This window comes from Helianthus annuus, chromosome 3 (assembly GCF_002127325.2).
Source record: "Helianthus annuus cultivar XRQ/B chromosome 3, HanXRQr2.0-SUNRISE, whole genome shotgun sequence".
Lineage (NCBI taxonomy): Eukaryota > Viridiplantae > Streptophyta > Magnoliopsida > Asterales > Asteraceae > Helianthus > Helianthus annuus.
In genome coordinates this window covers 147,948,645-147,965,503 of record NC_035435.2, presented here as the reverse complement: position 1 = coordinate 147,965,503, position 16,859 = coordinate 147,948,645, and the positions used below count along the sequence as shown (strand labels likewise).

Here is a 16,859-nt window from a genome sequence, read left to right as displayed (position 1 = left end):
TTATACCGCCTAGTGTGGATCGCTTATTATGGATCGCTAGACGAGTATCGAAAATCACTCGCCGCTTTTCGCTTTAACGCATTTCGCGCCTATTTCATCAACTCGATACTCTCATCGCGTGTCGCTATCACTCATCGATACTCGTGTTATCTGTGTTATGTTAGCACGCACGACCTCGCTTTACGAGACAAAACTAATAGGGTCGAAACATGGTGGTGTTTGACCATATTAGCAGACTTTCGTGGAAAAAAGGCCATGTGGGCTAGCATTAGTTACTGTTTGTGGTGTATTCAGCTCAATCGAATCGCGTAACGTTCGCAATGCAGCAATCGTCACTTATCAACTATCTGGGTCTATTGCCTATCGATATTCGGTTATCGCTTGGAAGTCATCGCAGTTGTGTAGAATTAGGGTACATGACATCGCTTCACGGGACAAAACTAATATGGGAAACGTGGTGTTTTCCATATTAGCAACTCTCGTGGAAACATGCCATGTGGGTTTTACGTGGGAACAAATCGAAATCGCATCTAGTCGAATCAAAATCGCGTCATTCGCTATCGTTTATCAATTGTCATCTAACCCTGTGTGCCATATCAATGTTTCGTATGATCGAACTACTCGCACTCGCTATCAACGCTTTGTCTACATCCAATTCGCTTCAATTCAAGACTCGGTCTAGCATCCTATCGCTTGGACCGAGGGACCAAAATTCTATTTGTGTCTTATCGGCGCGCGTGACACCGCCTCACGAAACATAGGTAATATGGGTAAAACATGGTGGATACGCCGCTGGTACTTCCTATATATAAGTGTTTTAATCATATTAACACAAACTTTCGTAGGAAAGTGCCACGTGGGACCCGATGTAAATTATTTTTCAGTGATATTAAAGAAAACCAATTTTTATAAAATTTTGTTAAAACCGTTGGACAAGTGAAATTTCCTTACAACATGGAGAAAACATCGAATCAGTTTAGCTCCATGCCCAATGGAAGTTTCATAAGTCCAGTTTTTCCTTAAAACTTTTGCAATGACAACAAGAAATCTTCCCGAAAACGATGGTTCGACAATCGAGTTTCAGCTCGAACTCACGTTGTAGGAAAATTTTCTTAAAACTTATTTTGCTGTCGAATTCTTTTAAAATGTATAACTCAAAATCTGTTATCAAACTAACAAAAACCCTCCCCATAGCGCTGGTGTGGACATCGATGCAGTTAGCGCCGTGCCATGAGGGGATTTTCCTAAATATCTTCGAAGATTAATCGATTATCGGTAAGTTTAAAACGTTATGGAATCGCTTTTGTGTGTGTCATCGCTTTTGGTTATTTGAGTCGTATCTTCTCACCGCTCTCGCTCGTCGAATCTTAATCGATCGATCGCTCGCTTATCTAGACGCTTTTAATCGCTACTCTCATTCGCATCAACTCTTACGACCCTACTAATGGATTAATTTCGGGACGAAATTTCCTAAAGCAGGGGAGACTGTAACAACCCGCACCTTCGTGCGTTGTTACTACTCGATACACTCGTTACGCCTAGCACTAGAGATTCGGATCATAATGTAACTATATCAGATATATCGCTAAATCGAAGTGTAATCAAATAATTACGCATATTCTATCGCTATTACAAATCTATTTTCATAAATCATAACACTCACGATGATGTTGAGTGAAGGCTCAATCTACCCTCCTCGATACCCGTGAGGTGTCAAAACGTAAACAAGCAACGCTAACAAAGACTATCGGGAGAGTACCATGTCTCCAGCCATCGTGACGATGACGGCAATACGGGCAAAGTAGTACCCCGATAATCATTGTGGCACATCACGTCGAAGAACGCACTCGAAGGCACGCATAACTCTATCATCGCAACGAATATTGGGTATATAGATGTGTATATACGACCCTTTTGTGATTAATTATAATAAATAAATAAATAATAATATAAATATATGAAAACGTGGCCCAAACTATCGCAACGCACCAAAAACGAGGATCGAAAGGCTTCCGTACGGACGGGCCAGCCAAACGGCCCAGCCGATCGGCTAGGCCGGCCGATCGGACGGGCCAGCCATTCGGCTGGGCCGGCCGATCGAACGGGCCAGCCGATCGGCTGGGCCGGCCGATCGAACGGGCCAGCCGATCGGTTGGACCGGCCGATCGGATAGGCCAGCCGATCGGCTGGGCCGGCCGATCGAGCGGGCCAACCGACCCAGGCCATTTCGCCCTCCTTTTCCTCCTCCCTTGCCTATAAATACCCCTCATTCACCCCAAACACTTGTTGTTACTGCTGCTGCTCGACCAAGACGTTCCAGCCCCTTAATCTCTCGATTTCTCGCGATTCTTGTAAGTTTTCAACTCAAATCTTGTACTTCTTTGATCTATATGCATTATTTCATCTTTCTACCTTTCGATTTTCGACTTTTAACCGTGAAATCAACGGATTTGGAGTGTTCTAGGGTGATGTCACCATGGAGTTCTTCAAGAGTGATGTCATCCCATGAAGAACAACTCAGATCCAAATGGTTTCCATACGATTTTACATAAATCTCGTCTAAATCTATGTTTTCCAATCAAGAAGTTATGGATTTGAGATGTTCTAGAGTGATGTCACCATGAAGTTCTTATGAACTTCAAGTGATGGCCTCATTCCACAAGAACAACTCAGATCTAAGAGATTCCGCAAGAATGATCAAGGTTTTCACATCAGATCTATACATAAAAAACGGTAGAACCAGAGCTTAGACCAACCTTCTACTCATTCTTAGTGTCGTGTTGGTCAAGGATCTGATTCCTAGCAATGAAACCACCAAATTCGGGTTAGACAAAGGAAAACCGCCAAGAACGGCAAGTCCTGATGGAACGGGGTGATTCCCGGCCGTTAGAACAAGCTGGAATTGATGGAATTTCAGTTGTTCAACACGTCACAGCAAAACGTCTCGACCAAAACCACTAGAAACACGTAAAATTGCCGAAATCAGCTGGGCGGGCCAGCCGATCGAACAACCCAACCGATCGGACAGGCTAGCTGATCGGACAGGCTGGCCGATTGGGCGGCCCAACCGATCGGACAGGCTAGCATAGTACTATTTCGCCCGACGGGGTCTAGTTATGCCATCAAAGAATCGAGCATCGAGGACTTAGCTGGTAGTATCAGTTTTGTGAGTATATATGTCGTGCATTACGTTTATGCATGTGGAAATTCGCAGCACTTTTAAATCTAATATGCTATTACATATCAAACCTGTATACTCGCCAATACTTTTGTATTGACAATGTTTTAACGTATGTTGCAGGTTTAGTCGAAGTCTACATCAAATCAAGCTAGGAAGTCTAGAAACTCACCTAAAATCTAGGTTGTCGGATTTGAATTGTTCGAGAGGACAAGAAATCTGTGATAACTTATGTGATTATATTGTTTGTTAGTATGGGATAACAAATGTAATGAATATTATCGCAATGTAGTCGTTATGGATTCTCTTGAGCAATCTGATTCGCCTAGTGCCGCGCCCCGATGATTCCGCCATCGGTTGGGGTGTGACACTATAAATAGGAGTGCTTGGAGACATTTCAACTCATCCCTTGGCACACCACCTCTCTCACACTTCACCCACCACCCACCACCACCATAACACCATCATCCACCACCATCATCCATTGTCCATCATAGAGTGTGTGAGTCGTCTCGGGATCTAAGATTGATCGTAAGAGTTCTTGACAATCAAAGGCCATGTTTGCCTAAGTCTCTTACATCACTTGGTGAAGACAAGTGTTTAGTGTAATACTTTTTATTTTTAATCTTTTGCACTTTTTAATTGGTTTTGTATTAATGACTTTAATTACTAGTTTCTTATGTTGAAGGTGATTATTCCTTATCGTTTGTCCGTGGTGTCTTTGCATTATTTTACTGTCTATATAAAGTAAAAGATTTTCACCATTCATATCTCCACGGTCTATATGGAGGTATGTTGGCTACCTGGTCGGGGGTTAAGGGAACGGTTTGGTAAGAGTCTTGCCATTGTTCAGCGTTTAGAGATCCTGCAAGGGACCTGGGTCAAATTTAGTAGGACCTCCTTCAATACCCAAAGGTGTTGGATGGCGGGGGTCCAAACTCTTTGATCCCCTCATAAGTTAAACTACTATTAAAACTTTAACCCAGCTACTTAGGACTGTATCCCTGCTGACTCAGACTACTTAGCTGAGGGTAACGTCGCCTTCAAAAGAGGGGCCTACCACATTATGCATTAATAACTTAATTAATTATCTTTCAATAATCCGACCCTTTAGAATTGTATCCTTGCTGACTCAAACTACTGGGTTGAGGGTAACGTCGCCTTCAAAAGAGGGGCCTACTACAATAACTAAGATAATCTCTTAAATAAGTGCAAAAGTGCGAAAATAATCAAAGGTTACACTAACACACGAGTCGGATCCAAGTGATTCATCTTGTCTATCTGTTTTTATTTTTATTTTTATTTTCAGCATTTTAGTTAGTTTTATTTTCTTAGTTTAAAAATCTTTTCCTAACATTTTGGTTTGATTAGACGTTGAGGATAAACCGGTACTAAAAGCTCTTGTGTCCTTGGACGACCTCGGTATCTTACCAACACTATACTACGTCCACGATAGGTGCACTTGCCCATATGTGTGTTTAGTGTTAGTAAATATCGTGTTTTATAAATTTAAAACTTGGCTAAAAAGTGTAAAAGGGCTTAAAATACATACCTAAAATATAACACACTTCACGCACATCAGTTTTCCAAACCAAACAAAAAACATATAATTACAAGTTCCAGTTTCGTAAAAACAATAAACCCAACATAATCGAAAAAACAAAAAACATAATCTTTGACAACTATTCGCCACGTTGTATGCTGAATCATCCTTATCGGCCAAGCAAACAAACATACGTGAATCATCTTTATCGACCTCATACGTGAATCATCCTTATCGACCTTTCATCTCCACTTTTCTCGTTAACGACGTTTCCTAAAATAGCACAAAAAAACTCAGTAACTAATACTTTGCATAATTCACAAGTGTACATCAACAACTTTACACATTCAATACACAAAAACTTATGAGATATCACAAAAGCAGACGCTATACACATGTGTACATTGGGTTAAAATTAGAGCAAAATCAGAATACACATGTGTACATCGCATTAAAAACAGAGCAAAATCAGAATACACATATGTACATCGCGTTAAAAAAAGAGCAAAATAAAAAAAATGAACAAAAAAACCTCAACAACTAATACTTTGCATAATTCACAAGTGTACATCAACAACTTTACATATGCAATACACAAAAAATTCTGAGATGTCACAAAAACAGACGCTATACACATGTGTACATCGCATTAAAAACAGAGTAAAATTAGAATACACATGTGTACATCGAATTAAAAACATAGCAAAATCAAATAGAGAAAGATATGTGTTTACTTTTTCCATTGCCTGTCAATCGCATTAAAAACAGAGCACTAGCCTCGATACCTATTTGGATTAATCTATTTACTTTTTCCTTTGCCTGTCAATGCATCACAATATTAAAAAAATAGATTGATGTGACTAATAAATAAATATTTAGAACAAAAATTAACAGAAAAGGTTATAGGATCATTTGATTGTCAAAAAGTATTAATGTACTTACCATTTTATTGATCACAGGGCCGACGTCTGTATCAGGGTTGGTTCCAACATTTACTTTAAGTGCTTTGGCACGCTTCACTAGTTTTTCTTCCTTGCAGAAGATCAAAACAGTAATTAATTTAAAAATAAATAAGAAGGAGTATAATACTACAAATATGAGTGAAACAAAATCAAACAGAGAAAAGAAGACCATGATTTTGAACCTCCAACATATACAACCGTATTCGCCGTCAGTCGCCGCCGCCGCCACCGCGCGACCCCCTCTTTCTCCCTCTCATCTCTCCCGTTGTTCGCTTTCTCTCTCTCGTTCTTCTGCTGCTCGATCTCTCTCTTATCATGGTTTTGAGTTGTGTGTGTAGTATAGGAAGAAGGTGGGTTGGGGGGGGGTTGTGTGGAGTAGCTTGCCGGAAAAACGGCCTGAACCAGCCGAAGAACATGAAGGTCATCGGAAAAGCACAACCGCCACCGCCTCTGTCGCTTCCGTCTCTGTCGTCGGAAAACATGGTGAGCGGCGGCGCTTCCATCTCTGTCTTAACCACCTCCACAGCCACCGTCTTTCTTCCTCTCCCTCCGACTGTCATCGCCGTGCGCCGTCGTGAGCGGCGGCTCTACTGGTTAACCTGGTCACCGGTCTTGTATGGCGCCGGAGTAGAAACGAGAGGGTGGGGGGTCTTTCGCTGGAAAACACAGCCGGCAGTCGCCGGAAATCCGGCCATATGCAGATAATAGGGAGAGATCGGGTGAGGTGGTGGGTGAGGGAATCTTGTTTTGAGTGTTTTGAAACTGATACAGAGATTTTAGGGGATTACAAATGAATTAGTTTCCATATCTTTAATATGAAAGTTCCCTATTTTACCCTTTAGATTAAAATTTAAATTAAATTTATTATACCTTTAATTACAATTGTGCCATTGATCTAAGATCTATCATCTACAAAATCAAGGGCCCAGATCAGTTCACGCTGGAGAAAATGTTCACGTTTGAACCTAATCCTATATATATATATATACATATATAAAAGAGCATTCACATTGTAGCCTCTATATTTATGCATTCTATATAGCATAAAGAAAGAAATGGAGAAAACAACAAAAACACCATTATATTTGAATCTTTATAATAGAGAAAGGTTTGTAGTTTTATATTTTAGGCTCTATATTTTTATTGTTAGTATGTAGGAAAGAGAAAAAATAATAAAATAAGTGATTGTGAGTATGATAGAGAAATATATAAAGAGTTGAATGTGGGGGGTTTTGAAAAGTAAAGTTAATTTAGAGAAAAATATGTATTTGTTTTATTAAATTAGAGTTAATTACACATAAAAAATAATACATTAATATCACTTATCTTTATCTTTATCCTTAATATTTTTTTAATAACAACAAGTAATACATGAATATCATTTATCTTTATCCTTAATCTATTATAATAAAATAATATTAATATAATATACATCATAAACTTGTTTCTAAATTGATATAAAGAACAATATAAACCCATATATAGCAAAAAGAACATCGAACAAAGAAGATAACAAGTTACTATACAATCTAAATTAAGTTGAAATATATGCGTAAATTTTAATTCGAATAAATAATACAATCCATACTATACAATATAAATTAAATTAAAATATATGCGTAACTTTTAATTATCTATCTACTATAATAAAAAAACCAACTTTTAGACACGTGTCATTCATTGAAGATATTTTATAATATAATTTTTTTATTATTTATTATACAAAGTTACATTTATATAACCCGTGTAATACACGAAATTTTTAAAGATATAACTTTTTTATCATTTGCTATGTAAAATTAGATTTATTCAACACGTGTAATACACGGGGTTTTTTAAGGATATATTTTTTTATTATTTGGTAGATTTTTCAACCCGACGCTCTTTTTTAGATCTACTCAATACGTGTAATATACGGAGTTTTTAAGGATGTAATTTTTTATTATTTGGTAGATTTATTCAACCCGATCATACACGGGTTTTTTAAAGATACGGTGTTTTTAGTGTTTAGTATACAAAATTACATTTATTTAATCTGTGTAATACACATGGTTTTCAAATATATAACTTTCTTATTATTTGATATAAAATTACATTTATTTAACCCGTACAATATACGGGGTTCATAAAGATATAACTTTTTATTATTTAATATATAAAATTACATTTATTGAACACATGTACTATACGGGGTTCTAGCCTAGTAAAGAATAAAGAATTTATCGTAGGTGCTGGCATATGTTTTTCTTGTTCTATCCTTGTCTCCTTAATTTCCTTTTATCTTTTTTATTTCATTTTAGTAAACTAGGGAACAAAAAGAGACGGAGAGAAAGAGGAAGAACTCAATAGAAAAATACAATATTGTTATCGTTTTATAACTCTTGCTTGTCTTTACAAATATTGGCATATTGCTTGACTCTTCTAGTTCCTACCACCCCATCCCATCACAGACTGTGATTCACAGTCATACTGAGAGGGAGAAACAACGATTACGTACTATAGCTTCGCGTGCGCCGGCTACTAAAATCCTAACGGTATGTATGCTGCTGATTCACTTTTCTCACGATCATACCCAGCTGTTGAAATCATTAACATACTATGGATTTTTCTATGAATTTTGTTGTTGACACACTTTTTATGCAATCATGCTGGAGTTTTACAAGCACACACTCATAATAATAGAACTAGTTTAGTGTTATGATGCCTCTTATTTTTACAGAGCAAACTAATAACAGTTGTAGTTTTTTGAATGTTAAATCGTCTCATTTCCTACAAAAGTGGAGCCATCTGGCTGCTACTTCGGATTTTTCCATACCCTTGGGTGTCGAGTGCTACGGATGGTCTAAGTAAACCGATTTAAACTGACTTAGACCGCATGGTGTGGGCGTGGATTTGCAGCGTTTAGGCCACTCCACGCTGCATACACCACACCGCACACGGCGTTGTTTAGTAGGCGGGAGGATTTCCACCGGCGTGAAAGGGCTTTTTATTGGATGTGGTAAGTTGTCGTTGCCCCAACGGCTAGTAAAAAAATAAAAGAGTAAACTGCCATTTTGGTCCCTGAGGTTTGGTCATTTTTGCCACTTTAGTCCAAATTTAAAACATTTTACATCTGGGTCCCTGTGGTTTCATTTTTGTTGCCATTTTGGTCCAAAAATCAAATCAGGTCAGATTTCTAAAAAAAAAACTTCTATTTTGTCCTTTTCCTTAGGGGCAAAATTGTCATTTCTTTTTTATTTTATTTAAAGCTTTTGTTAACCTTTGACTTAAAGCACAATGTCATCTTCAACAACAAAAAACCCTAATCCTTTTGAGATATTTCCCATCCGCACACACACAACCCATTAGCTCTGGATCAAACATCAGCACCATGGCTCCACCTCCACCAAACGCCGCTGTCACCACATGTTCCACCACCCTCCACCAACCCACCACACCTCTCTCTCTCTCTCTCTCAAGAACACCACACTGATTGATTGATTTTGCTTTTTTTGGTTTTCAGTTATGTCGGACCTCACCGGAAACCTAATTTTCAACCGTAGATTGTAAGATGCAATGTCATCTTCAACAACAAAAAACCCTAATCCTTTTGAGATATTTCCCATCTGCACACACACAAAACCCATTAGCTCTGGATCAAACATCAGCACCATGGCTCCACCTCCACCAAACGCCGCTGTCACCACATGTTCCACCACCCTCCACCAACCCACCACACCTCTCTCTCTCTCTCTCTCTCAAGAACACCACACTGATTGATTGACTTTGCTTTTTTTGGTTTTCAGTTATGTCGGACCTCACCGGAAACCTAATTTTCAACCGTAGATTGTAAGATGCAATGTCATCTTCAACAACAAAAAACCCTAATCCTTTTGAGATATTTCCCATCTGCACACACACAAAACCCATTAGCTCTGGATCAAACATCAGCACCATGGCTCCACCTCCACCAAACGCCGCTGTCACCACATGTTCCACCACCCTCCACCAACCCACCACACCTCTCTCTCTCTCTCTCAAGAACACCACACTGATTGATTGATTTTGATTTTTTTGGTTTTCAGTTGTGCCGGACCTCACCGGAAACCTAATTTTCAACCGTAGATTGTAAGATGCAATGGATGATCAGATTTTCAGGCTTTGTATCGGCGGCATTGGTGATGATTGTTCTCGCTCCTTCGTTACAATCGTTTCATCTTGCTGAAGCGATTAGATCTCATTCGAACTCGCACATCGACGGACGGTTTCGTCACCGAACGTCGTCGTTTTGTCACGCGTCGGAGTTCCGTAACGTCGTCGGATGTGTTCCGGTTCAACATTACGGTGATGTATGCGATCCGGCTCAGGTACACGTAGCGTTAACTCTCGATTTCGAGTATTTATGAGGCTCGATTGCCGTAGTTCATTCGATTTTGCAGCACACATTGGGTACATGGGGGTTTGTGGTTGAGTGAAGAATTGGGTTGAATTGTAGATTTGGGTGTGGTTTGATTAGGGATATGTTCAGCCAGATTTACGTCACAGGTTTGATTATCATATCTGAATTGTAGATTTGGGTGGTGGTGGATTTGAGAAAGGGAGAGAGAAGGGAAGAAGATCTGAATTGTGATTAGGGATGATCTGCAGATAAAGAGAGAGAGACATGGTTGTTTTTTTGAAAATGACCATTTTGCCCCTGAGAAAAAGGACAAAATAGCAAGGTTTTTTTAGAAATCTAACCTGGTTTGATTTTTGGACCAAAATGACAACAAAAATGAAACCAAATGGACACAGATGTAAAAGGTTTCAAATTTGGACTAAAGTGGCAAAAGTGACCAAACCTCATGGACCAAAATGTCAGTTTACTCAAAATAAAAAAAATTACTCTTCTTATATATAAATATAATACGCCACTTCTACTGTTTTAAACCATAATCTCTCAACCCACATATCAGTTCTTCAATTACATGTCAAAACACCCTCTCATAAAACAATTCGAAATGCCGGTTATTCCATGGAGCATAGAAGAGAACATTGCGTTATGCGAATCGTGCGTCGTGGCGCTGACCAACCACGAGGCTCTGTTACCCACATCTTCGTTTTGGGATCGAGTTAACCATGAATTTTGTATCCGTATGGGTGAGGCCATCCGAAGAGTGGACGCACTTTGTTCACGTTTTCGGATGATTCATATGGATAGTGCGAGATTTGCGGCGATTGTCAACGGTGTGGACAACGACAATGGTGAGCTAAACGAAGGCGACATCATCCAAGTCGCTTGTGTCGAGTACCATAACAGGTACGGTGGTGACTTCAAACACTACGCGGCGTGGCAAATAATACTTTTTTGGCAAATAATTAACCATAACGTTTTAATTATTTAATAAATTAAATCCATCTTTTCTCTCTCGATGACAACACCAACCTACAGGCTACAACCACCTTTACCACCGAACCAACACTCCCCCAAGGTCCACCTTACCACTACTTCTACCGCACCCCCATTCTCCAACAACCATTTGCACACCGGAGAACCACCACCCTCGTTCCGTAAACCCTAACCCACACCAAAATCCTGTTGGAAGTTTTGTGAAAATAGCGTTTTTCACAAATATAAGAAACACATATTTCCTAATTTTGGATTACAAATATATATTAGAAACTGACGTTAATATACATCATTTTAGACTGTCGAAATAGGATTGAAAATTGATGATCAAATTAACTTGAAGATGGATACTCAGGTTTCGAGTCGCACTGCTGGTGACCCCGCCATGGAACTGCAAGCAGATTCACGGGAAGGGATGGTGAACAAGATGTATGTACTTATTATGTTCTTAAATTTCTTGTATTATTGTGTGATAAAAATTTGGGACCTGGACCTCTGGGCCCGGCAAACCCGTGCCGACGCTGTCGAGGCCCAAAATTTCAAAGGGCCGAAAAGTCTTTATAAGCTTGTATATATTTATTAAATTATATATTTAGTATATTCATCTGTTTATTATGCAAAAAAATATTGGTGGTGTAGTGGCAAAAACCATCTCAAAATAATGTAAAGGACTCAAGTTCGTGTCTTTGCTCCATCACTAACTTTTTATTTTTGTAATTCATTTACCCTTAATCATAGTTTTGGGCCCAATTCTTTTCGTCGCCCGAGACCTAAATTTTTTTCAAGAGTTTTCGGGGACGGCTCTGAACCTGGTTGAGTGTCAGTTGCTTGGTGTGTGATTTGGAAAATGTTGTTATCCTAACTGCCAAATATTTGCATCATTTTGAGTTACATGTGTTGATCTTGTGTAGATTGGATACCTTGAAGAGAAATCTTCCGTTCACTAGACATGAGGACCTACAAGAACTAAAGAATATAGCTAAGTGGATTGAAGAGGAGAGCTATGTTGCGGCCACAAGCCAAGTTTGTTGTGTTTTTTTGTATTATATCAGTCGTTTTTGCTTGTTGCCTTTTTGCTGTTTTGGAATATATTAGACCTTACAAAGTTCTCGTTATTATATAAAATCTCGTAATTTATCTGGTTTGCAGTCTGAATATTCACGGAAGATATGCCTCATGACGCTGAATATGGAGACTAGATTACAATCAGACTATGATGCTTTATATAAAAGAGTACACCCCTCATTACCATCAGACTCGACAGCAAGTGGCGGAGATTGGCAAGAGGAAGTGTATCAAAAGGTGCTATATATGAGATCACACTATTGTTTCGAGTTGAACAAAATCATCACCATTATTCCAAATCTCTTTGTAAAATAATAAGCAACTAAAGTGGGATAACGTTTATTTTTACCAAAGTTTTCGAGGAACTGTTGGTGGGAATATTATTTTTTTCCGGTTATAGTCTATATGATGTGGATTTTTTTCTTCCGATTACAGATAAAAGCTATGAAGGAACTGTATCTACTAGATTTGAGTGACCTGCACCAAAGAGTTGTTTCCAAATTGCAACCGGTAAGTTAGTGTCTCGTATCAATATTGGAAATCTTTTAAGTGTAATAGCATGTAGAATCATTTAAAGATAAGAGTGAATTTCAAGGATTGTCCTTTATCTTTATACCCATTTCCAGGCGTTGTCCTTTATGTTCAAAATTGACGAGTTTTGTCCTTTATGTTTTCATATCACACACGTTTTGTCCTTTAGGCCTAACCCAGTTAGTTTTTTCAGTTAAATTTGGTCATATGCTTTACACATCAGGGCATTTTTGTCAATTCAAAGGTAAGTTCAAGGGCAGATTTGCGGTTCAAAGCTTCTGCAACATTTGAATTGACCAAATTTAATTGAAAAAACTAACTGGGTTAGGCCTAAAGAACAAAACGTGTATGATATGAAAACATAAAGGACAAAACTCGTCAATTTTGAACATAAAGGACAGCGCCTGAAAATGGGTATAAAGATAAAGAACAATCCTTGAAATTCACTCTAAAGATAATATGATATCTTGCAAATCATACAACAAAGACATTGATGAAAGCCTTTTGTTGTCCAGCGCGATTCTCTTTCTCAGCAACTAGAAAACGAGCAACTTGAGAAGCTGAAAGTGTTTAAAAATACGTTGGAGCATTACATGCAATTCTTACAAACTCCTAAGCATGGAATATTACCTAATTTTAAAGACAAGTTAGGAACTTATGAGAAGTGGATTAGTACCATCATCAATTTAAATAAGCGGAAACCAGGGTCCGCTCAGCAGCAATCACAAGCTTGACCCGGGTCACAAGAGCTGTATAATAAACTTCTTATAGCAGCAGGTCTCTATACGTTCGCCCCAACAATGAACTTTCATATTGTATGGTTGTTTCAAATGCTTCTTAATCTTGTTATCTTTGTTTTAAGTTGTGCCACTCTGGCAACAAGTATAGATTCCTTGCTTTTACATTGTGTGTATCTGAACTAAAACTTATTCATACGTTATATTGTATGATGTCTTGGGTTCAAAGCATGCTTGATCCTGAAAGCATTCACGTTTTCAAATATTTGATGCCTTTCATTCATATGAAGATCCCTTTAAATAGGGAGAGATACAAGATAACCCTATCGCTAATTAGGAAACATAATCCTATAATAATTACAATGGAATCGATCTAAATCTGTACATGTATTTCTAAATATAAACATAAACTTGTTCCCCAAGTAAATATCTCAGCTAAGACTCCCCCGCAGTTTGAGCGGGCGTAGGACAAACGCTCAAGCTGGAGCGAAAAGACTGGAACAGTTGACGAGGAAGTCCCTTGGTAAATATATCTGCATACTGTAACGAGGTCGGAACATGAAGAACACGGATATGGCCGACTCGAACTTTCTCCCGAACAAAGTGGATATCAATCTCTATGTGCTTCGTTCGTTGATGTTGAACAGGATTATCAGATAGATAAACCGCGGACACATTATCACAGTAAACCACCGTAGCTTGACAAAGGGGAAGGCGGAGCTCAAGAAGTAAATTTCGTAACCATGTAGCCTCCGCAACCGCATTAGCAACCCCACGGTATTCCGCTTCAGTACTAGAACGAGAAATCGTAGGCTGCCGCTTAGATGACCACGAAATAAGGTTATCTCCCAGAAAAACACAATATCCACTAGTAGAACGACGGGAGTCAGGACATCCTCCCCAATCTGCATCAGAATAAGCAACTAAGGAATGAGTAGCCGACTGGACGATACGAATACCGTAGTCAATGGTGCCCTGGAGATACCGTAGTATGCGCTTTAAAAAGGCAAAATGAGACTCGCGCGGTTCGTGCATAAACAAGCAAACTTGTTGAACCGCATAAGAAATGTCAGGGCGAGTAAAAGTTAAGTATTGTAATGCACCGGCCAAACTGCGATACAAAGTAGGGTCAGGAAAAAGCGGGCCATCAGTTGCGCTTAGTTTGGATGACAAATCTACGGGAGTGATACATGGCTTGCATGATGTCATGGAGGCACGGGAAATAATATCTTTGGTATATTGGGCCTGATCCAAAAAAAGTCCATTGGATGACGTGAGACCCTAATACCCAAAAAATGATGTAACTCACCCAAATCAGTCATAGCAAATTCACGAGACAAAGTAGTGATAATATCCTGAAGTAAGGCAGTGGATGAGGCTGTCAAGAAAATATCATCAACGTATAATAATAAATATGCAGTCTCCGAGCCCTTGGTGTAAATAAACAGAGAATTATCGCAGACACTGCCATGAAACCCACGAGATAAAATAAAGTTTGCAAATCTGGTATACCAAGCCCGTGGAGCCTGTTTCAAACCATACAAAGACTTCTTTAACCTGCAAACAAAATTAGGAAAACGGCGATCCACAAAACCTGCTGGTTGATGCATAAAAACCGATTCTTTCAAATGTCCATGAAGAAAGGCGTTCTTGACATCCAATTGATGAATAGGCCAAGAGCGAGACACTGCAATGGACAAAACAGTGCGAATAGTAGCCGGTTTGACGACCGGGCTAAAGGTGTCCTCACAATCAACGCCCACTGTTTGAGATTTACCATTTACAACCAACCGGGCTTTATATCTTTCCAAAGTACCATCAGCTTTAAATTTGTGACGGAACAGCCACATGCATCAAATGACTGGTCTGTCTGATGGTCGAGGCACAAGATCCCAAGTATCATTTTCCTGTAAAGCACTAAACTCGGCTTGCATGGCATTTAGCCAATGGGGGTCGGCAAAGGCTTGGGAATAGGACTTTGGGACAGGTGATATGGCTGTGGTAGTGAATACTTGTTTGGCTTTGGACCGGGTCATCATGGGATGGTGGTTAGTGGATTGTGGGTGGGTTGTGGTGGCTGTCGTAGCAGCTGTAGAGTGGGCAGGGGCTATAGGGAAAGTGGTCGTAGCTGGTGGTGGGGCTGCGGTTGATGCAGCCGGGTTGGGCTGAGGTATTGGTGCTATAGGTCGGTTATCCGGCTGGGCAGCCGGGTTTGGTTGAGCTGGGGCTGGTCGTGGGCGGCGGGTGTAGTGGTAAGGGAACGGAGAGATGGTTGGTGGAGAGATGGTTTGTGGAGAGATGGTTTGTGGGGAATGGTTGGTTCGGGCCGAAGGCGAGGGACAGAAGGTGAAACCAGGTGGTACGTCATCCAAAAAGGTGTAAGAAGCAGGTGGAGTGGGTATAGTGTAAGGGAAGGTGTGTTCGTCAAAAGTGACATGACGAGAAATAATAACCTCCCGGTAGTGGGGTCGAAGCACCGGTACCCTCGAAAATCAGGAGGGTAGCCTAGAAAAATGCAACGGACGGATCTGGGATGAAGGCGGTGAGGTTGGGTGGCCGATGTATTTGGGTAACAGGCGCACCCAAAAACACGAAGATGGTCATAAGTGGGATGACGAAGGTAAAGGGCAAAAGTGGGGGTAAAGAAATTGAGACGTTTGGTGGGTAATATGTTGTGAAGGTAGGTAGCGGTGTGAAGGGCTTCCACCCAAAAGGTAGGGGGAAGTTGGGCATGAATGAGCAGTGAACGAATGATGTCATTGAGACGACGAATCATACGCTCCGCTCGACCATTCTGGGATGAGGTTTGAGGGCAAGAGAATCTAAATAAGAGGCCATGTTGATGGGCAAATTGTTTAAAGGCGTTATTGTCGAATTCTCCCCCGAGGTCACATTGAAAGGTTTTGATATTGCGGTTAAATTGGGTGGCTATTAGTCGGTGAAATTTAACAAAGGTGGGAAAAGTTTCAGATTTGATTTTGCTAGACAATACTAGAATTTTGAAATATTTTAGTAATTATTAATTTATAGTTTCGCTGGGACCAATATATTTACATTGGGATTTCAAAAAAAAAATATTATCTTATTATTTTATCGATTAGGTCTAATTTTGTAATGGTCCCAAGTTGGGACCGGACAAATTATTAATTGTATTGATGTTATTAATTTATCGAGTATTAAATTATAGAGGTTCTACTATAAATAGATAGATCAGACTTTTGTGTTTTGATTCCTTTTTATCATAATAGTGTGTATGCTTTAACACGTATGTTTATAAAAGGAATTTTAGATTTTAATAATCCCAACTATTCATCGTGGATCGCCTAACAATTCTAACTTCAAGAAAATCAACAATTGACAGTCTCACCTGTTAACATATTGGTCTCCAATGGACCCTTACTAACAGACCTCTAAAGACGTTAGTCTCCGGTTGCCGGAAAAAAACAGTTTTGGCCAGAAAAAGGTTCCTAAAGGG

At 39.5% G+C, this 16,859-nt stretch overlaps 1 protein-coding gene across 3 annotated transcripts; it reads left to right on the top strand.

Annotated features, from left to right (window-relative positions):
* Positions 1-7,996: 7,996 nt before the first annotated feature.
* Positions 7,997-13,587, top strand: LOC118490192 (mediator of RNA polymerase II transcription subunit 15a-like). Of its 3 annotated transcripts, XM_035987557.1 has the most exons (8): positions 7,997-8,089; positions 8,160-8,217; positions 9,748-10,029; positions 11,407-11,480; positions 11,963-12,074; positions 12,201-12,353; positions 12,552-12,626; positions 13,163-13,587. In XM_035987557.1, exons 3-8 carry the CDS (start codon positions 9,796-9,798, stop codon positions 13,379-13,381), a joined length of 867 nt encoding a protein of 288 aa, XP_035843450.1. In that variant the 5' UTR covers positions 7,997-8,089; positions 8,160-8,217; positions 9,748-9,795; the 3' UTR covers positions 13,382-13,587. The 3 variants fall into 3 exon arrangements, with proteins under 3 accessions (XP_035843450.1, XP_035843451.1, XP_035843452.1); XM_035987558.1 differs by lacking the exon at positions 7,997-8,089 and having other exon boundaries at positions 8,158-8,217; positions 9,748-10,207; XM_035987559.1 differs by lacking the exons at positions 7,997-8,089; positions 8,160-8,217; positions 9,748-10,029 and adding an exon at positions 10,370-10,961.
* Positions 13,588-16,859: the final 3,272 nt, after the last annotated feature.